Source organism: Nestor notabilis, unplaced genomic scaffold, assembly GCF_000696875.1.
Source record: "Nestor notabilis isolate BGI_N333 unplaced genomic scaffold, ASM69687v1 scaffold8195, whole genome shotgun sequence".
NCBI lineage: Eukaryota > Metazoa > Chordata > Aves > Psittaciformes > Psittacidae > Nestor > Nestor notabilis.
The window spans coordinates 1-22559 of NW_009930584.1; the positions used below are offsets into that span (position 1 = coordinate 1).

The 22559-nt window shown below is 35.8% G+C and overlaps 1 protein-coding gene across 1 annotated transcript in view; it reads left to right on the forward strand.

The window, feature by feature from the left end:
* The first annotated feature begins 12365 nt into the window (after positions 1-12365).
* Positions 12366-22559, forward strand: part of LOC104400962 (chromosome unknown open reading frame, human C9orf3) — a 61932-nt gene continuing 51738 nt past the window's right edge. Inside the window, exon 1 of the mRNA XM_010015470.1 lies at positions 12366-13171. Within this exon, the coding sequence (XP_010013772.1) occupies positions 12366-13171 (806 nt within the window). The remainder of the gene's footprint in view (positions 13172-22559) is intronic.

Consider the following 22559-nt stretch of genomic DNA (forward strand, 5'->3'; position numbering starts at 1 on the left):
GAGCAGTTCGCAGTGCAGTGGTCAGGATGCTGGGTGTGCAGCCAGCAATGCCTGCCGTATTTTTTCACACTGCTTAAGGAGCTTGAATCAGTGCCCTTCTTGTAGGACTCTAGTTCTAAGTGTAATTTCCTGAAAGAACTTTAAATGTAATTCCATTCAAGCTTGTCAAAGCTGATTAACAAGCTTTTCAGCTCATTGGCCTCTTCAGCGCTTGGAAATACATAAGTGAAAATCGTATCTTAATAACTGGCGTTTTGCAATTAATTGGAGGATTTCAGCTTAGTTGTGTGTTAGGTTCTTTACTCAGGATAATGCTTAGTTTTGCAGAGGTCGAGTTGAATGACTGAGGTGGCTTGCCAATGTCAACATTGAAAAGAGAAGACTATTTTTCTGATTCCAGCCTCAAGGAAATAGTTCTTTCACATTGTAGGTGGTATTTTTAAATGACAGCTGCAGTGAGTTAAAAATAGTAATTCTATTTCAGCACAGATTTGATTTGGACATTTCCTGTGTATGAATATCTAATCACTTGGATGCTTCATCTCCTGAAAATCAGACACATATACCCCTTGAGTATTTTGAGTGCAAATAAAACCCAAGGTGTTTTTGCATCTCTCTAATGCTGTTCAGCATCACCACAGGATCGCTGAGGTTGAAGGGGGACCAATGAAGATCATCTAGTCCAATGCCCCACACTCAGGAAGGGTTTGGTATAGGAGGCTGCCCAGGACCATTTCCACCTTGAAATAATTTTGTAAAATAAAAAATTAGAAAATTCCATCCTTAAACAAGGGTTTCCTGTGAGAACAGTAATTGTAGATTTGTAGGCAGGGACTTGTAGAACATTTAGCTGCTTGTATTTGGGCTCTGTTTAACAATTTTAGGTATTCGGTCACTATGGTAATACAAAGAACCACCAATGGAATAAAGAGAGTTTATGGGGAATATCACAGTGATGCTCCTCCTGTCTCATTTACTTATAGTAAGTTATGCTTCTGTCTCAGTCTTTTGTCAGTTGTGTGTTTTTCTTTGGGAGTGGGTATTCTGTGGACAGAAAGGGACTTTGATTTTTTTTGTATTTTCCTTATTTCAGCTGAAAGAAAGAAGGACTTTTCTACTTCGTTTGTAATTTCAACTCATGGGAAGCAACTTCCACTGCTGTTAATTTGTAGTTGGTAAAGAAGGTTGTCCATTACACTCATTGTTTCCATAGTTCCAGACTTAAAAGAAGGCTTCTGGAGAGGCACCAATTGCTTTGTCAAGGGATATTGCTAATTGAATTAACTTTCCCAACAGAGCCTCATTATGATGTGTGCTGTTTTTCTTGTGATGCAGAGTGAGGTTTGTAAGCTCTTTTGTATGGATTGGTTTACAGTAGTTTAACAGTAGCAAATGTCCTGTTAATATTTTTAAGGCTTACTTTCATTTATAGAAGAACTCATTCCTGCCTTGAAAATGCTTAAGATGGCTTAGCTATTTGTGTTAAGTGTGTGGAATAAAATTAAATTTGTAATTACTGACAATTATATATACATATTACTTGATATTTAAAGAGTAAAACTGCTGTTGGTGCTGATGTGCAAAGCTGACTTCTTTGTAAGATCTTAGTGTCCTGCAATGTGTGAAAAATTTATAAAAGTGGATTTGGAAGAAGCTTCCTTTGAAAGCAGTTTAAAGGGCATTAGTTATAAGCCTCTTATTAAACAAGTGTTTGTCCAAATTACTTTTTTTTTTTCCTTTAATTTTCTAATTTCTTTAAATGTTTAGTGGAGAACCTTGTAGGTTATAATTCTAACACCTGCGTATTGAAGGCAATTGAGTTAGCTTTTATGTACAGACAAAACAAATCATGCTTAACTGGAGAGAAATCAAACATGGCTTTATTTTGCACTGCCCTGCACATGGGGATAAAAAGCTGGTGTTGTTTAAATGTGCAGCATCAGGATCTTGACCAGTGGCATGCAGGGAATGTCTGTGGTCATGAAACGCTTCTGCACTTCTGAAGAATATAGTGGGTACATAATACAAACAAGCTGGTGTCCATGCTTCAGGGATCCGTGTTTGCAGCCCAGAATATTAGCTTAAATTACCAGTTTGGCTGCATGTACCAGGCTGTGGGCTGGAGTGACTGTGCATGGGGTTATCTGTCTCTGTTGACCATTATTCAAAGGGGATGATTCTGGCAGAACTGGCAGCTGGGAGAAATATCTTCAAACAGACCTAGCATAAATTGGTAGGGTTTGTCTGATGGTCTGCAGTTTTCTAGGAAACTCAATTTGTGTAAATTTCTATTTAATTGCTTTAATTGGCTTTTATTTCAGGGAGTGAGTTTGTGTACTGTCTGAAAAACAGAAGAGCTGTGACAGAAACGGCATCTGTCTTGGGATTAATGCTTGCTATTTGTGTCAGTATTTGTGTGTGAATAAGTTTGTGCAACTCTGATTTTGCACAATAAAAAATACTGGTATGTTTCTTAAGGCATGAATCAGCTAATATATTAAACTTTTTGGAACAGCTTTAAGTTGGGAATTTTCCAGGGCTTGGCAGACATCAAATACAGAGTTGTGACTGCCTGGTTTGGTTGGCGATCAGTTCTCTTGATCTTCCCTCATACAGCCCTTTCGTTCATTTTTCTTTCCTGAGAGTTTGGAAATGCATGAAAAGAAACAGCTACAGTTGTGCTCTGAAATAAGAGGTGTTTTGTCTATGTTTATAAAAGAACATGGTTAGCATAATTCTGCATTTTGCCAGGAAGACATATCTTGGACAACTACATTTTGTGCCTGCCTTTCACTGTCGTGCGTTAACAATGTAAGACAGCCTGTCACTGGTTGATCTTGCAAGAGTGCAGTGAAATAAAGTGTGTGCTTGGAAAGGGATAGATAATTCAGTGCGTTCTGGTTAGTACATTTCTAGCTTGTGCCACTATGCTATGGAGTCATCTCTTATGACCAGATATCTTCTCTGTTTTTCAAAGGTTTCGGGGATTTTTGAAGTCTATAAGCCTTTCATTTGCTTCCACCTAGCAGTGCCTGTGCTGGACCTACCAACAAATTCAGATGGTTTTCTGATTTTCTCATGTGAGTTATTGGTGTTAGAGTGGAATCAGATTGGAATAGGTGGTTGTTAGCAATTGAAAATAACAGCGTCCTGGAATAATGGAACCTCTTTATCAAGTATCATAATTGATCATTCTATTTTTTAATAAGCTATTTACAGGTTTAGCTAGACTACTTTGTGTAACAGTTATCCTCACTTTCCTAGTTTACTATCTGTATAGTAAACTAGAATATATTCCCAAGGTAGTTCAGATGCCTGTTTTTGTTTTTCTTCTCCACTTTCCCTTGTAGGATGGGATTATATTTCCAAATTCTTTCTTTCTCCTGTCTAATTTTCCTTTTAATTGTAACAGCCAAAACTGTGCATTATTGTGTATTTCTTACCACAAAGAAACATTTTTTTCCCTCTAGATATTTTTTGGAAGTTTATTCTCTAATCTTGTCTACTTTGCAACTGTGTTTTATTTTGCCTGGAAGCTCTTTTCTCAGGTTTGCTTTCAGAGGCATATGATTCTAATTCAGGCCAGCGCTCTGTGTATTAAGCGGAACAGCAATGTTATACAGATATCATTCCCTGAAGGATCACTTCTCCTCTATTTCCCATTCTCTGTGGCTTTTGTGCAACTCTGTTATGCACAGATGATCAAGAGTGACTCTATTCATGTTGGCCACCACCTGCTATTATTGTTCATTCTTCTTCAAATATCTATCTTCTAAAATATTAAAACATACAACCAAACAATTAGCTTGCCTTATATTTTTATGGCTTATGAAGTACATTTGATAAAGAAGGTGCATTGAATGTGAGGTTGTATTTTTAAAATGTACTAGTAATCTGTTACATCTTTTTGTGTAGAAGTATGACACAAAACTGTTTATAAAATGACCATTGAGAATATGTGGTAGCATTATAGTTACTAATTTGTTTTCATGCTTAGAATCCAGATAGAAGCCTCCTTTTCTAAAGGCAAAATTCACTATATTTAAAAAAAAAAAAAAAAAAAAGGCCACAAAAAGCCCCCACCCAACAGATACTCATATTGGGGACAGAATGTAGAAAAAAATATTGCAGAAGACAATGAAAAGAAATTGAAAGAAAATATTGCAGAGACAAGGAGAAGATTCTTCACTGTGAGGTTGGTGAGGCGCTGGCACAGGTTGCCCAGAGAAGCTGTAAATGCCCCATCTCTGGCAGTGTTCAAGGCCAGGCTGGACGGGGCTTTGAGCAATCTGGTTTAGTGGAAGGTGTCCCTGCCTTTGGCAGGGGGTTGGAACTAGATGATCTTAAAGTCCCTTCCAGCCAAAAACATTCTATGATTCTATGTTGTGTAAGAGAAGTATCTCCAAAAAGATGTTAGAAATAGTGGATCTAGTGTCTTCTTTATGATGACAGTACCTTGATATGTGCATAAGATAGTGAGAAACTTGTTATCCAAGGAATGCTGACTCAGAACAGCGTATTTAGGAAGCAGTAGTAAAGGATGTAGTATTTGCATGTATGAAGCTTGGATATGTACAGAGAGCTTCCAAGGTGTACAGCAAAGGTACTGCTTCAGCAGTTAAGATAGTATGTTTCCTGTAATATGTGAAAACCATAATTACAGTTTATTCTCTTAACTTGAATGAAAGGAAATGCAGAATGAGTTCTAAGAGTATATTAGATGGCTGGTCCACTAAGGAAACCAAATGGTATCTGCATGCTTTGAGATTTGCATGGCAGAATACAAACCAATGGCTTTTGATTGTCTGGAATACACTTCAGAGGTTGGGATTTTTCAGAGGTTCGGAGGTTTAAACCACTTTAGTAACAACACAACATACTTTACATCAGTGTTAAAAAAATACTTGAGGTACAAATACATAGGCAAGTCTTTAAATTTCTGTGTAGTTAGCATTGGCAGTTCCTTTTGTTTAAAATGAAAGCCCCATTTCTCTTTGTATCTTTCATACTCCAACTCCTCTCCCAGTGAAAGTGAGGAAAATGTTGAATGACAAGTGCTAGTCTGAATTATTATTTCCATAATCATACACTGTTTGGGAGTGAAGTTTGTTACCCTTCATCTGAGTCTGTATTCAATTAGTCAGGAAAAAAAGGATGAATCGTGCATTTGTATACCTACACTTGACTTGGAAATTTGCCTAACATTGCAGCTGCTTTTGATTTCGGTTAGGATTTTGATAAGCTTTATCTCAGTACTTGCAATAGAAAACACATGGTTGGGATGATTATATTATTTTTGTACATCTTTAGGGGACAACTTGATTGAAGAAAAGATAGAAGTTGCACTCAGTCAAATGCAGCGGTAAATAAAATCATTATTTACAGCCTGTTCAGTTAAACTCCCCAAATTACCACCTATTTATGAAAAGACATCACAGTTCAAAAAAAGAGGAGAGCGTGCGGTTTATAAGCATGTTTGATTGTTGCACAACTACACTTTGTTCTTTCTTTTTTCTTCTCACCTGTCTCCTGTACCTGTCATTACAACATTTTGCTTCTATGCATGCACACATACTTTCACTCTGTTTCCCGCTGATTTAGTTATGTTGGACCAATGAGGGACAGTTTATGTGTAGTAGCTAAACTCCATACAAAGTATCAGCATGTTTTTTTGCAACCTTGTTGAAACAGCAGCACTGACTGAAAGCAAAGATGTAGATGCTTAGCTTTTAAGTAAAAGCAACAATATATATACATGTGTATCTTTTTGTCTTGTTAGGGGTTTTCCCAATGATCCTCTTAAGATTAATTACAAAAACAAACAAACAAAAAATCCAACAACAACAAGACGCAAACAAAAAAAAAAAAAAACCAAAACAACAAAAAAAACCCAAAACAAAACGTCAAACCTTTAGTCTCTGATATTACATTCTGCAGTAATTTTTATCTTCTTTAGTTGAAGTGCATTCTTCTTTCATCAATTTTAGTTTGTCTTTTTATGTTTTTTTTTTTCACTTGAGTTTTAGTTTGTTATAATGTGATTCCTGTGTCATCTGTTTCATTGTTACAGAAGTTGGATGTATAGTGAGTAACAGTCTTGATCTTTTACTTACTTTCCTGATACTAAAAAGGCTGTCTATGTAAGTGACCGAATAAACAGTTCATTCCTTTCATGCCTGTCTTTTCCTCTTGGATAAAACTGAGACATTCTCCCAGGGTGGTTGAGATCCAACATTTGATAAGTCAAGCATAGCCGGAAGGAAAAGTAGATACCTGTCTTGTCTGAAACAACCATTTAGCCATGTATTTTAATGTCATAAAATCAGCAGTGCTGTTGAATACAATGCATCTGTTCATCTCATGTCAAGTTAATTTTTATGTAGTGTGGTTTTGGGCCCAAATAAAACATTTAAATCATCTTTCTAGCTCTTAATCAGGTGACTAATGCATACATGCCTTAAAATATTTCTACTAATTGTTCTAAATTCTGGGTAGCCGTGATACTGTTTTTCTGTATTGCGAATGCTGTGTGCTTTCAAACAAAACAAAACAAAAAACCAGCAAAACACAAAAAACAACTAAACATCATTTTACCATTCAGTTTCTTTTTAATAAAGCTACTATTTTGCAGCTCCATTAATATTAACTTGACAAACTGGAAAATACAATGTAATAGCACTGATTATACTTCTATAATTTTGGTCTGATGTGAGTCTGAAGTTGTAAGAATAATAGTTTAAAGGATATATGTGTTGTTTGTATTTTATAATCACTTCCAGTATAATTTAAAAGAGAATTTTATTGTGTATGCATCCAACTTATAATGCGTAGTGGTTACACACAAGAGGGCACACTAAGTCCTGTGGAATACAATTACAGAAAACCTTTTCAGTTAGGGTAAAGTAATATCTGCAAAGAAAATAGTAAAAGAACACCATGAATGTGGTGCTATGTATAATTTTTTTAACAAATGTTTTATATGAATATATTGTGTATGTGCCAGAAAACCTAACTAATCTTACTTGAAGGTCATTTTGGTTTAGTTCATTAAAGATCTGTGACTGACGGTTAGCATTGTTGTTTAAGCTGTTCTAAAGAAAAGAAAAAGAAAGTAATCTAACATATCATAATTTCTTTCTTACCATAGAGTGTTATAGTCAAAAGATTACAAATAAAGAAGTGAGGTTCCAGGATTCAAACACAGACATTTAATGATCTCAAAAACTTTTAAAAGTTATTGTTAACTTTTGTTAAAGTTCTTTCCTGTTCACATTGGAGATTTTATTTTGTATTCCTTCTCTGAAACAAGCACAGTGCTTCTCCGCTTCCATCACTAAAATTGTGTATGGAATGATTTTTTTAAAAAAGATAATATTAGTGTTGCTTGAATAATTTTTGTCCTTGGATTGTTCTTAATTTATTACTGAAGTAGCAATTAATTTAAGTTTTAAGGACCAGTTTCCCCTTGGTCTTTTCTGTACTAGTGTTAGCTTTATAGTCTTGCTTCAGAGCATTTTAGAGTCATTGATGGGACTAAATAATTAGACTTTACTATGCATCTGGGCTTCTGTTCATCTCTCTACTTTTCTCATCCCTCTCTTCCTAGGAAGACATTTAGTGGCCTAATCTCCATTAAAAGCAGTAGATACTATCTCTCTAGATCTGCACACGTTCTGAAAATCTATCGTATAGTTTGCAGAAGATGGCTTAAGATGCCTGTAAGAAGATTCTTAGGGAATTTTCTTTCAAAAACAATGAATGCAGCCAGTATTACTCTGGCATCTTCATTATTACAGACAATTAACGTTTTTAAATATTCCACACACTCTGAATACTGTGTGGAAGATCTCCCTAGTACTAGAGCAATAGTAAAACTAAATTCTGTGTGGAAAATGAACCAGCAACTGTCGAGACAGTGATGTAATCTGACAGCTACTAACCATATAATCTATCTTGCAAATTTCTGTTTAACTGGACCCTGGAGCAGAAGAGTAATACTTTGTTCTCTTATCATTTTGGCTACATTCTAGACTTCTATTAAAGATGTGAAAAACACTGTTGCCTGGGAGTATATTTCAGTAGACTTATTCTTAAAATGGTGTATTTCTGTTCTTATTCTTTATTTGCTGCTTACCTTTTCATGTAATATTTCAGTTCAATAACAAGAAAAGCAGCTCTGCAGCATATGAAAATGTATTCTTAAAAAAGTCAGCTCTGTGGGATGCAGTATAAGATAGAATGCAGTTGTATCTGCAAGACAGCTTAAAAAGTTTTTGCTTGTCTTTTCTCTGTGCCCCTCTAAAAAGAATCTGGCTGTATGTTCTGTATGCACCCCTTTGGGTACTGGCATGTAGCAGGTAATCTTTCCTAACTGTCTCATCCCAAGACTGACCAGACCCTGTGTCATCAGCCTCCTGTTATATTCGTGTGCTTCAGTCTTCCAGTCATATTAGTGGCTCTCTGCGAAGCCTGTTGTGTCAATGAAATTGCAGTTTTTCAATAGACTTAATATCAATTCTGTTTTTTTCCAGAGGATTAAGGTAAACTGAGTGAATTGTTAGGCACTTAGCTTATGACTATTTAGCAGAAAAAAAATCGTGCAGTAGGGGTTTGTTAACAGTTGTTGAAATAATCTGATTGCTTTCTCTTACTGAACAACTGAGCTACTAAATAATGAAGAAATAATGGATGTTTTGCTTTGCTTCTGGAAGGACTGTAGGGTCCTGTATTGACTTTAATTTGCCTGTGAATTTAATTTTTAATTTATTTGTTTTTAATTTAGAAACCCACCAACCAAACTCTTAAAACAATCTTCAACATTCACTAGTGATTTAATTTTTAACTCTGGGAGCATTTTAAATTTATTTCAACATACTTAAATGTGGTTGAGTCTGCCCAGATTTTGCTCGATTTTTGTTAAATTTGGATATGGCCTTATTCCAGGTTGAAGTCCATCCCAGTCTGAACTGCCTCCTGAAGGGCGATCATGTTCTCTTTGATCTGCATGTTCCTGCCTCTTCCCTTGAGTTGTCTTCTGCACTTGTGTAGCTTCTTACAAAGGAAGGCTGCGCAGAAATCTGAGTTAAAAAGACACATTTCCTATTGTGGCATCCCAGGCTAAAATTGGCTTAGTTTTGTTGTGAATACACATCCTCATGTGTGTTATGCTTGCAGTAGTTGAGTGGTTAGATGATGGCAATCTGGAGAGGTTGCAAGCACTTTGGAGTTCAGTATGTAAGTGATTTTTAAAAATTAGTTTAAATCACTAAGTTGAAATTCAATAGCAATGAAGTACAAAGTATTATGGAAAGAGAAATTCAGGGTGCAAATGAAAAATTGGGAAACACTCAGATAATTGTTTTGTAGTTATAGCAATATTGGCTCAGGTTTAATAGAACAAACAGATTTGCTGAGGTTACAAAGAAACAGCACTTACAGCTTTAGCAATACAAGTATTTATTTCCTTTGTTACAGGGGCTGTGCCGTCCCTGTGGTTCTTTTGAAAGACCAGTCTATGTAAGTGGTCTTAATTTATTATGGGCAAAATGAACTATTTCAACTCAGAGCACAATTTAAACTTTATTTTAATAATCCACCTATTCTGTGCTGCTGTGTTGAGTGATTGGAGAGATGGAAGGGGTGAGAATCATATCAGTGCTTCCATAGTATATCTAGGTCCTCTTTACCCAAAACTTTAGGGAACATGAATTTAGTGAAGCTTAGAGGGGGAAACATATTTATAGGAAAGTATATGTAATTATATATTATTAACTGGATCATGCAAACTAGTGAAACTGAACAATTTCCTTCTGCAGAGGTGTTTAAAAAACAGTAGAAAAGTGTTTTACACTCCTAGAGATGGCTTATCTCAAGAGAAAGAACTGGAATCTTCCACTGAGGACTTTTCCAGACAATATAATTAATCTGTCAGATATGTAAGGTATGTATGCAATAGTGGAGACACAAAAATCAACCAACCAACCAAAAAATTATATACTTTGAGAATATTTTGAAGGAATCTAGAGTTCGGATGGGTAAGAAAGGTCAAATGTGGTAGAAACTACACAGTTGGCTGATCAAAATACATCTTGATATATGACTGAATGGTAACCTACCAAAATTCTAGTTCACATATACAGGACACATTTTAAATAGCTCCCTCCATGTATTTGAAAATTATTGCTTTTAAAGAGTACTGGGGCTGTATTTTGAGCAGTGTGGATATTTAGAGTCCCACTGTGAACTTCTAAATATTTTAAATTAAGCAAAGAGTTAAATTAAGCACAGTTAATTTGGGCAAATATGAATAGGAGCGGGCAAAAGCTGAGAGTCCCATGCCTTGTCAGTATTGTGGAACCCCAGACAGTGAAGTAGCAGGGGTGTTTTACTAATACGTAGCATTATTTTGTACAGCTAAATGTTTCCATGTACAGAGTGCTGTCTCTAGCCTCAATTTTAATTTGAAAGTTTAGAAGAGCTCTAAAGAGGGCTACCTCATATTGCTTGAGATACCACATCACTTCACAGGATGCGACTTCTAGTCTGAGGCTTTAGCGAAGAAATCAAGTAATCATTTGTAACAGAAGCATGCTTTGCACAGAAGACACAGCTTTTTGCTATCAATAATAAAATTGTCAAAATAAAGTACAAGAACACAAAGATATTTGCATGAGCTTCCAATACCATCAGAATAGAATCTCAGCTTCTTTGTTTTGCAGTTCTGATGTTCCGTACACTCCTTCAAAATATTTCATTAAAAAATTCTTCAGAGGTTCAGAAGCTGAGACATCTAAAAAGAGCCATTAAAATTCAGTTACTAGTGCTTGGAGATAGAGAGGCTATCTGCACTTTCTGAAAGCTGAGGTGCCTCATTTAGGTGATTTGAGAGAGAATTAAACAGCCACAGTGATACAGCTGAATTTAAAAGTCAGTGTTAGAGTATATGCAGTACTAGTTGTTTCTTGTCTACAAGTGTGTTCCTCTCGTCTGTTGATCTGTAAACACAATCAGATGTGTCATCACCACTAAACAAATTTCAACTGTAGAAAATGAATGTCTGTTCTGTGGGTTTTAGCCTCATTGGCATTTGTTTTCAATTGTTTCTAAAAATCTCATGCATTTCATGTTTGGTATAATAGTTTTGAAGGGGATTTGTATTTATAGAATTTATTTTTTTGATGATGCTTCAGTTAATTGTGGAGGTTTTTTTATTATTTGGATTGAGTTTACTTGTATGGCACTGTTTGTCACCTTTTAATCTGCCCTGGTGTTTAATACTAAATAGATATGTTAAATAAAAGTTAAACTATTCACTTGCTTTTATAGGTATCTGGATATTTTCCAGAAGGAAGACCTTTTGTTTTCTGTAAGATGCTCTTACCTCAAGTGCTAATGAGTTTCCAGCTATGAAGATGTAATTATATACCTGAAGTATTTAATTATAACTTCGAAAAATCTTCAGGAGCAATCTCAAAGGAATATTTGGAACACACTCATAGTAAATTGGCTCATTTTCTTGTAATTTACTGGAAGTGCTGATATGAGAGCATTTGTTATGTGGAAAGTATATTAATCTGTGCACTGTATATATTAAATTATTACTTTAAAACTTTAAGACATTTGAGATGATTTGGTCTTACGCTTGTTACTTAGAATCACAGTAGAGAAATGATCCCTATTTTTTGAAGTAATGCATTTGAAATAAATATGGCAACCTTAAAAACAAACAATGCAGTAATAAATTAAATTAGATGTTGCATAACCATGTATCTGTTCTAAAAGGTTGTTGTGGTTGAAGAGAGTCAACAGGAGGCTTGTAGTAAACTTTCTTTCCCTCAGTTTTTAAAAGCTGTCTAGAAATACTTTCAGTTGAGATCTCTGAAAAATAAACCCAATGGTTTTGACAGCAAATCCTGAAGCAACTACCTTGATGCTATTCTTTGGAGACAAAATCATTCTTTGGCTGTACTGTTTTAAAGAAAAGCAACCTTTAACTAAGTTTTAGGTTATTAACAAGTTTTATTTTTTACTTTTATTCTTTATATGTATTTATATTTTTATTCATTAGTTTATAATTAAGTTTAATAATTAAGTTTAATTAAGTTTAATTAATTAAGTTTAATTAATTAAGCTGAACTTCTAGTTATTAACTAAAAGTGCATTTCTGATATGCTTGCGAAATAATTATCTGTTTTCTTTTTTTAATAGAATGTGAGAAGTGGAGGAACTGCAATTAATTTCAATACTGTAATATTAATCAAAATTATTTTTGAAACTGGGAGGCTGAATATTCTTGCTCTTTATGGAGACATCATATGTAAGCAATATCTAAGTCTTTGTAAAACTGTTGCCCAGTAGACTAGAAAATGGAGACACAGCTAGACCCCATGAAGGATGATTTGCCCTTAATGGCCAACACTAACTACATGCTTGTAAAGCATTATATATTGGACATGGATGTGGATTTTAAAAGTAAAGTTATTGAAGGCGTCATAGTTTTATTCTTTGAGACTGGGAGCCAGTACAGGAAAACCCGCAGTACTGGCAAAGACTGCTGCCAGTCACAGTTTGATGAAACCTGTGAAGTGAGGGCATGTGAACCCTGCTACACTCCTATGACAAATGTGAGTGCCTGTTCATCTAAGCCGGAATATAATGATTTTGCTGTCTGTGGTAAAGGTGAAGAAGATACTTCTGATAAAAATGGTAACCATAGCAACGAGGCACAGGCTTCTGGGATTTCTAGTTCAAAGGACATCTGTGACATAGAGAATCATGGGAACAAGGATTTTCTGCTGGTACTGGACTGCTGTGATTTATCCGTACTGAAGGTTGAGGAGGTAGATGTTACTGCTGTGTCAGGCATTGAAAAATTCACAAGGTCTGCCAAGCTAACGGATGTTTCAAAGCAGCTAGAAAATCTCAGGAATCAGATTGTACATGAACTTGTGGCTTTACCTGCAGATTGCTGGAAGGAACAGCTATACTATTTTACTCTCTGCAGCCAGGCACCTGGCTGTGGAGAGCTTCTGTTTACTACTGGCACTTGGAGCTTGGAGATAAGAAAATCAGGAGTTCAGACTCCAACAGACTTTCCTCATGCAATAAGAATATGGTACAAAACCAAACCAGAAGGAAGATCTGTTACGTGGACTACAGACCAGAGTGGCAGGTATGTAACTATTAAGTAAAAGCTTTGCACACAATTGTTATAAACATAGGTGCAAGAATGTAGAATCGTGTAATGCTGAGCAGCTGTGAAGATGATGAGCATCCTCTTCCACTGTGTTCATTTCCTTGTTTTGAATCCTGTTGCTGTCCTGTAGAACAGACGAACTCTCTGCTCAAGAAACCCTAATGGGCTTGCACACCTCAGGCCTGTCTAAGTAATTGCATTTACTCATTCTGAGAGGGAGTAAATAATTGTTGTGTATTAGAGTATGTGGAAGCAGTAAGGAATTATCACTTGGGGGAAGGGAAGGTATGCTTCACAACTAGTTTTTTATCAGTATTGTAATAAATTTAGACATGCAGTCTTTTCTGTTTAGTCTGTCATAATCAACTTCTAAAATCTCCTATATTATGTAAAGTATATTGATGATAGGAAATGAACAGCAAACTGAAACTGCAGGAAAAATTTGCAGTTTATCTAGCATTTGTACAGTGCTGTATCTTCAAGATAAGCTCTTTATAGGGAGGAAAGTAATACAAACCAGTCCACTTGACTTCTATAACTGTAATTATTTTACAGTGATGTTCAAAGCTGGATTTGAATGGCTTAGTTCCTTGTGATGTCTAAAAAACAGAAACAAAGTTGGGAGATGAGGAAGAAATTTGTCTAATTGAGTATTTGCTTTTCATCTCTGAACTAGAGATATATGGTTACCTTTCATTTCAGTTACGCTAATAGAAATTAAGAGTCTTCTCACTGGCATCCATTTTAGGGAGGAAAATGAGGCCTTTTAATTGTGTAACTGGTGGTTAGGTAGTTCTGCTCCTAAACTATGAGCATTATTAAGACCGGGAATGTACAGTTGTACACAAGCACACAGAATTTCATAAATGAATAATGAAGCAGGAAAAGATGGCTTGATGTGGGTCAGATAGTCTGATGTTAGCAAATAGTCTCAAGCTGGTTTATTTTTAGAGGGTATTCCAGAAACAAATGCCTGTGAGAAAATAAGTTTTCGTATCATAGTCATTAGAATCTTTCTTGCTACATTTTAAAAATCAAATTCCGTATGTGATGAACCCATAAATATAGTGGTGAAGCTCACTGTACAGAATGCTGTCATATTTTTCCTTCCTTTCCTAAAAATAAAGCCCATTTATAATGTATGGAGGAAGTATTATTACATTATATTCTTACAGGAGAATTATTGAGATTTTTCTCATTTATGCGTATGGTGCTTTTTCAGGCAGATGTCAAATTCTTTCCCAGTGGAGTCTATATGGTTCTAAACCCAAAGAAAAGTGAAGTGAATAATGAGGTACAAATATTGTATGGCCACTTCCAGTATGTTTCCTCTAATTTAACACCAATACAGTGTTTTGAAACTTAACCTGTGCACTATTTTATAAAGACTTCCAATTTATTTGTTTTATACAGTGATGTATTATAGTACACACACATAAAAAAAAAGGTTACAACAATGCTGTGTGGAGTGAGTTTAGTCAAGTTGAGATATGTGTATGCAAACCTGATGTTAGCATAGCAAGGCACACAGTTCTGTTTTCACTGGAGGAACTGAACACATGGAATTCCAGCATTTCCCTGTTTGGGCTTTTGATACTAGGAAATATATTAATAGTCAAGAAGAAGGGTTATCTTTAACCTTAGAACATGTTTTTCGTAATAACATGCTTGTTGGGGCCGTTATGCCCAAGTAATAAGAAGGGAGTAAAATAGAAGAGTATGTGAGTATATGTGGCTATGCAGATGTATATACACATATATTTATAAACATACACACTCTGGAAGTTGCAAGGACTATATCAGTACTTAAAACTGGTAGGTAACTTCTAACAGAGCTCAGTAACAGAATTATTAAAGTAGAAAAGAAAAAGTGTTGATTATAATGTCTGTAGTATACTTATCATGAACAGAGAGCAGTTCTGTTTTAAAGTTTTTCAACTGTTTACTAGCACAATACAGCACTGGGGTTTCAAACTAAGAAGGTAATTTAAACAAAATTACTTTTACTTGAAGCATTCTTACTAAGTATTATAGAATTATTTAAAATAAAAACTTACTTTAGGCACTCTAATAACCAATTTGTGGAGGGAATAATGTGTATACAACATCATTCATTCTTTGGAAGGAGAAGCTTCTTGCCAGTCCATCAAGGAGTTGAAGCAGTTTTGCCTAAGTCTCTGTAACAGTGTTGAGTCAGCATGGCTACTAGTGTATTTCAAATTAAATGCTTTCTCACAATCATTGTTAAGAATCCTGATTCGCTAAAATATGCTGGGATCCCATATTTTTATTGTTTAAGAAAAGGATTAAACACATTTGGGTTAAAATTAAAGAGGTGATTTCCCTAACAAACAGCCTTGCAGATTCACCTCTAATAGGAAATTTCTCCAACCTTTTTTCTGCCCTTCTTATTGCAACTTCTAGCGTTGTTAGAAGTTAGTTAGTTAACAGTTAACAGTTTTGTTGATGTTAATACACAACTGGAATGGAACTTATTTTCTCATGGTGGGATTAGGAATGAAAGAGTATCTTTGGTATGAATGAAATCAGTGAAAAACATTCCATGACACTGAAACCTTTCAATACAGGGTCCTAATCCTGCAAGCTACCTGTTCATTATTTACCTTGGCGTACACAAATAGGTACATGAATTGGTCAGGCACATGCATTTATTTTTTTAGGTTGAGCCCAAGATACCAGATATGCAGAAAAGTAGAAATTCTGGGAAGTAAAGGGGATGGGTTGAATTACTCCAAGTGTATGATTTTCATGAGGATTTATGGGAAAAGTATATTTTTAGAAGCTATTAAAGATGGTTGAGCAGTTTTGCGGAAAGAGCTTTAGAAAGAGTTAATCATGTGCTAGTTTTCTGAAGTGGGAAATATCGGAAAATTACCTCCTTAAAAAAATATTATGACATCTTGATATTTATTTGAACAATGTAAATGTCTTACCAATACAAAATATTTTGTACCTGTGTAGCTGATTATCTTTATGGTATCTTATTGCTATATTAAAATATCAATGTATTGTTTAAGAATTAAGAAAATATTTTTGCCTTTATGAAAACTATGAAGGTGAATACAGCAAGCATAAATGTACAATTTGGTGGAAGTACTAATGCTAGCATATACTCTATAATTAAATACTTTGACAAAAGAATATTCTTGGGAGACCTTATAGCAGCCTTCTAGTACATAGAAGGGGCCTACTAGAAATCTGGAGAGGGATTTTTTACAGGGGCATGTAGTGACGTGACAAGGAGGAATGGCTTTAAACAGAAAGAGCGGGGATTTAGATTAGATATTAGGAAGAAATTCTTTCCTGTGAGGGTCGTGAGGCACTGGCACAGGTTGCCCAGAGAAGTTGGGATGCCCCATCCCTGGAAGTGTTCAAAGCCAGGTTGGATGGGGCTTTGAGCAACCTGGTCTGGTGGAAGGAGTCCCTGCCTGTGGCACAGAGTTTGAAATTAGGTGATATTTGAAGGTCCCTTTCTACTCTAACTATTCTATGATTCTATCTAAAGGTTGCAGAAAGGTTTGCAGAAAAGGTTTGTGTCCTTAGTGATTGGTACTTAAGAGTGAAGAATTGCATTTGGCTACAATGAGCTAGCAATTTGCAATGCATGGTGTCTCAATATTGGCTACAAGTCATTTCCTAATCATACTCACATACCTGGGAATTTTAGACCATACTTAGAACATGTTTGCAGTAGGCCTGCAAAAAAAGAGGGTAACTGTACTGATTCCCAGGCTAGATCAAACAGTTTCTCCCTGCTTAGCGTAGAGCCTTTCTGATTACCCTCAAAGTTACCGAAAGTTTCTCGCTACTCAGTCTGGAGCCTTTCTGATTACTCTCAAAGTTCAGCATAATGCTTTGGTTTTGTATTGTCTGTCTCCAAAGTTTATTAACATTATAGAGTCAACCGCAGAGCTATTTTGCACTGATGAAAAGTGGGAAGGAGGGAGAGCTAAAAAGGAATGAGGAAGAAGCCTGCTGAAGTACACTTGCTGAAAGAGATACTCTTGACCTCTCTAAACTTGGTTGCTGGTTCCCTTCACAACTTGTATGATAACATAGGTGTGTGTACAGCTGGGTGATAAGGCGTATGAGAGAGCTAATATAACTGAAAATAAGCAGGCAGGGGAAGGGAATGTGTTACAGGAGTTACTTGGAATATTCTACTACAGTTAATTTGGAAGGTATCTGTTTCACTGCTAGTACAAGTTTGTGCCAATGTAACCCTCTGTCTATAGCCTTTATGGAGTCTCAGGCATCCTTTGACTTTTCATAATATATTTGATGTTTTCAAAGCAGATTTCTCCAGGGTGGAGATGGAAGAAATGAATCAGTTTCAAACTGCAAAACAGAAAATATGTAACAAAAATAGTTCTTTATTTTTCAGTGGCATGAGTTAGCATCATCATGTGCTCTTGGATGCTGGAAATACAGGAAGGAAATGAAGAGCTTGTTCTTCTTCATGGGCAAGGTTTGGGAGAATAAGGTGCTCCAGAATCCAGGCAAATCACAGACTAAATCTTAAATGGCTACCATCAACTGTGGGGAATTCTCTCCTGTTATTTTCTGTAATTTTGCTCACTATGATGAGTATTTATATTTGAGTAATTAATGAAGCGTTCTGAATTTTGTTGGATTACTAATGTTTGATACAGTGATTTCTGAGGAATTAAAAATGGTGTCGGGAATAGAATGGAGAAGTAAAATAAAAATTAATAAAAAAAAAAAATAGACATACCGTGAGTAGAAAATGAGCTGATTTGGTATTTCTGAAAATGTGGATGGCAATGAACAAATACTTCTAAAAAATAAAAATAGCTCATCTGAATTGGTTGTCCTGACTAGAAAAGAAGGCTCTGAGAAATGAGGGGTTTTTTAGGGAACTCAATACTTTTTCAGAGTTACAGCAAGTTTCATGGCCTAGCAGGGCAATGTAAGTAGATGATGGTGAAGTACCTGACTATGGTACAGGACAGAGGAAGGAAGTGCTAGGCACTCACAGATGCACTGCATACTGGGGTACAGGGAGCTAGGTTGGTGATACTCCTTCAGTAAGAAGGAATACAAAAGGCAAGCTGCTTCACTAAAATGTGCCAATGAGAGAACCACACTATAGTATTATGAAAATACCATTATCCATATGAACAAGAAGTCTAAGTGTTTTAATTTTCAAATATAAAAATGAGGTGAAAGGAGAGAATATTGAAGAGCCAGTGATGGGGAATGAAGAGTCAAACCAGCATTCTTCGTTTTTGTGGATTTGTCAGTGAAGAAGCACAAACAACCTTTGATTTTATAATAGAGCTGAGAAAGTCCAGCTGTATCACTGTTCATATCAAAAGGAAAACTGTCTTCTGGTTTTAAAGACAGAGGCTACAAGGGGTTTGATTTTTTTTAATTTTTTTTTTCTCCACTGCTGTGGGAATAGAACAATTATGAAATCTCTTGATTTCTCTGCCAATAATCAGTTATTCCCAATAGTTACTACCATTCAAACAGGATCTATGGATAATTAATTAAATTTTGTTTAAATGCAGTCAGGTGGTACTTCCTCAGGTGTTACGGAAGTAGTATTAGAAGATTTACAGGGAATGGAATACTTAAGGTATTGGTCAGATGTGTGACTTCAAGTTTAAGAAACTTTCTAATAACATTGAGGAAGCTGTTAAGCACATTGCATTTGCCAAAAGTACATGTCAAAGTAAGTGAAAATATCCTTACTGTTAGAAGCAAAGTGGGAGCACAGTAAGTATTAAATTCATTTACTCTGGATGAAAAAGATATGCCCTGTCTTAACTTTATTATTCTTGCTTTCCGGTGATGGCTTTACCGAAAGATAAAACTTTTAAACAGGAGATTTTGGATGTAGTGTGTCTAGAAGAAGCAGGATTCATATACCTGATATTGTCAGGAGAATAAAACTCCTTAATACCAATGTAGCATTAAGAAGCAGGCATTATTTATTATGGTGCAGGATACATGGCGGGTAGCTCTGCCTAACATGATTGCCAATTTGTACAGGTTTCTTGCTTGTAAGCATTTATCTCATACATATACATTATAATTCCCAGAAATCTCATATATATTATAATTTCTTCCCAGAACTAAGTAACATAGGTTACTACCATCTAAACCATGTGCAGTTTATTTTGTGTGAGGGCCCCAAGAGTCTTTAGTAGTTGTATTTTTGTTCACCTTCGACTGAACTTCTCTTTTTACCTGCCTTTTATGGTCTTAGGGTGGCTTCTCTTCTGACTTTGTGAGGAACAGTTCCCAGTTCAATGAGCTGGACAGGCAAAGAATGTTCTTTGTTGTCTTATTCCTTCGTGACATGTGTATGGTATTGTTCAGTTAAAGTTCAACTTGTTGGTTTGCTTCAGCTAACAATGAGTAGAATGAGTCCTCTCCTATCAATGTGGACCACAAATTAGTTGGCAAAAGTCGTGAAGCATCACTTCAGAAATATAGGTATCCAGCTGTTGAAAAAAAGCATCAGAGTAACAGAAATTACAGGGAAAGTCAGTGGAATCACTCATCTCACAATCATATTTAGTACCTTTAAATTGGAGAATTGTTCAAAAAGGGCATGGTTAGTTATTGACTGTTGTTTCATTCAACAGAAAAATGAAAACAAGAATACCTGCTCTGCTGGAATCTGATGACAGTCACTGGCACCTAGCAGATATGTAAATTGATGAGGCAGAACAAAAAAGTTTGTGTGATTTAGGTGCCAGGAAGTCCTGCTGCTTTGAGGAAATGGCACTGTAATTTAGAGTAAGAAAAGCTGCCAACAGCAGTAGTTCTACAGGGAGTGCCTTGTACTTGCAGGAGGTTGCCATCTTACATCCTTACACAGAGACAACCCTTGAAGAAATAGTGAATGTATTTTTTCAGACACAGGAAAGGGATAGAGTTGCTGAGCTGAGCATTTTCCTTGAGAAAGCTTCATACAGGCAGTAACCAAAACAGGTTGACGTGGTGGAGCCTTAGGACATGATTCAGGTGTTTGATGGCAGGTATCTCAAAGAAGACCTGCAGATTCCTGTTCAGAGAACAGAGTATCAACTCAACATTTATTATTAGCTTTAAGGTAGTAACTTGATTTGTTATTGTAATTTATATGCTTACGTGGGAGAATGAGATCTGCCAAGAGCTGGTTTGAACTGGTTTTGTTATGAAAGTATATGAAATACTGATGAGTTAGGATTGCATGAATCTTCCTCAGAATAATTGGCTTTGGATATTACTGAACAACAGTTTTGTGGTTGCCTGTTTTTCCAGTATAACAAGTAATTAGACGAGTAGTCTGAGTTCTCTCTGCTTATCTTTCTTTTGCTGTATTCAATTTCCTTATCTCTCCCAACTTATGGTGGCAAAGATTATTGCTGGCATAAACAACATATTACATAAATAGATGATTTGAACATTACAAAACCATTAAAAGTGAAAGTAGAGACATGTAGAGGATAGTAGGAAAAAGGAAAGGAACTGTGAAGTTTCTTGCTAGCAGGGATAAATCAGAAAAATGGCAAACTTTGTATCCATTGACAAAAGTAGTCTAAAAGTAATTATTTGTCATTGCTATTCTTTGATTGGTTACATAGTAATTTTTCTTTCTCTGAGTCAGGTGAAAAATCTCATCTGTATCAGGATAAGAATTATGTTTCTGGTGCTCTTGCGTGCTGGAATTGCCTGACCCAGAACAAAGAAAGCCGCCAGCTGCGCTGGGTGTCCAAAAGTAACACTGCACTATTACCAGTGCTGTAAAAAGAAATTACTACTGTGAATAAAGTATAAAAAATTAGCAAAGTACACCATGATTTGTCATGGAAAGGAAAACAATCTCTGGAGGTATTTCTTAGGGTGAGAAGAAAATAGATTAAAAATTCCAGTGAAAGAGGAAAAGATGAAGAAAAAAAATCATGACTTTGCCTTATAAACCCTCCTTTTAAAGCAGAACTGTTTAATGTTAGCTGACATCTCAGTTGATGGCATGGTGCCAGCCAAGCCTCCAGGTGGTCTCACTATGAATATATGAATATCTAACTAAAAGCTGATGTAATTGTTGTTCTGATAGTTTCCTCTTGAAATTTAGAACTTACATGTTTCGTTACTATCTTCTTAGCAGACTTTGCCATACTTGAATACATTTTTGATTTGATATAATAAAGTTAGTAAGCATACCTGGACAAATATGATATTAAGACATGTGAGGAGTGGAAAGGAGGCTTAGTTTTGAAGAAAAGATTATGTGCTTGACGAGTCCTTCTCTGCTTTTCTAACTCCCTTTCTTCTTGGGTCTTAATTCTAGATACTTGTGACCTGCCTGTGAATGTATTTTAGCATGAAAATGTTTCAGGAAAAAGGATAGTTATGTAATTATTTCTTATAATGAGAGGCTTCTTAGTCCACTGTGAAAGCTATTGGACTGGGAGGCTTGAAACTAAGCCTGAAGGGGGATGGCTTGAACTCTAGCACTAAGGAAATCTGTTCACTGTGTTACGTTTTACCCATCTGCAAAACAGTATTAACATTATTTGTAAAACACTATGGTCTGCAGGTAAAAAGTGCTCTCTGAGAACAAAATAACATTCATGGTCTTGATAGTGTCTGTTCTGTGTTATGTTTGTATTGTATTTGACACAGCATTGTAACATTCTGCTTAGTTCTGTTCTGCTAGCCTGTTTTCCCAGTCATTGTAACATTTCCCTCTAAAAGTTCTTCAGGATATGAAAATCTCCTACACTACTTTTAAGACTGGGTTGCCTCAATGGAGACAGCAAAACCACCTTCACAAATGCATGGTAAATCATTAGTAAAATACATATACCAGTAGCCATTAACCTCACCTTTCCCCTCATTCCTATAATTGCTACTAGGATCTCATTTTATATCTTGTGTATTTAATTAAGTTTCATGAATGAGGAACCATCCTTTCCTCCCCACCCTCTCCCAGTACATGTATGATTTAAGGTAAATAGTATGTCCAGTATCTCTTAGCTAGCATTATAAGGAGAAAGCAGAACCTCCTAAGAGGAAAAAAACCAAGCTCTTACTTTTTCTTGTGAACTCATCGTTCCTTTTTCTAGGAGACAACCCATGTATTTTATGTATATCAGAGTTGGTTACAGATCCAGTTTTAGTAGATTAATTCCAAAGAAATTAAAGCTATTTAAAGATTTATACACATTACTGGTATTTTACATTTAGCTGTGCATTGTGTTTTACTGGGTGAAAGTTAACTACATTCTCAAAAGATAACTGCAGTTATCATTTGAGCTTTACTGGATATCTATGTCCTACTCTATTCACTCTGATACATGGCAGAGGAGCCAGATTATTTTCA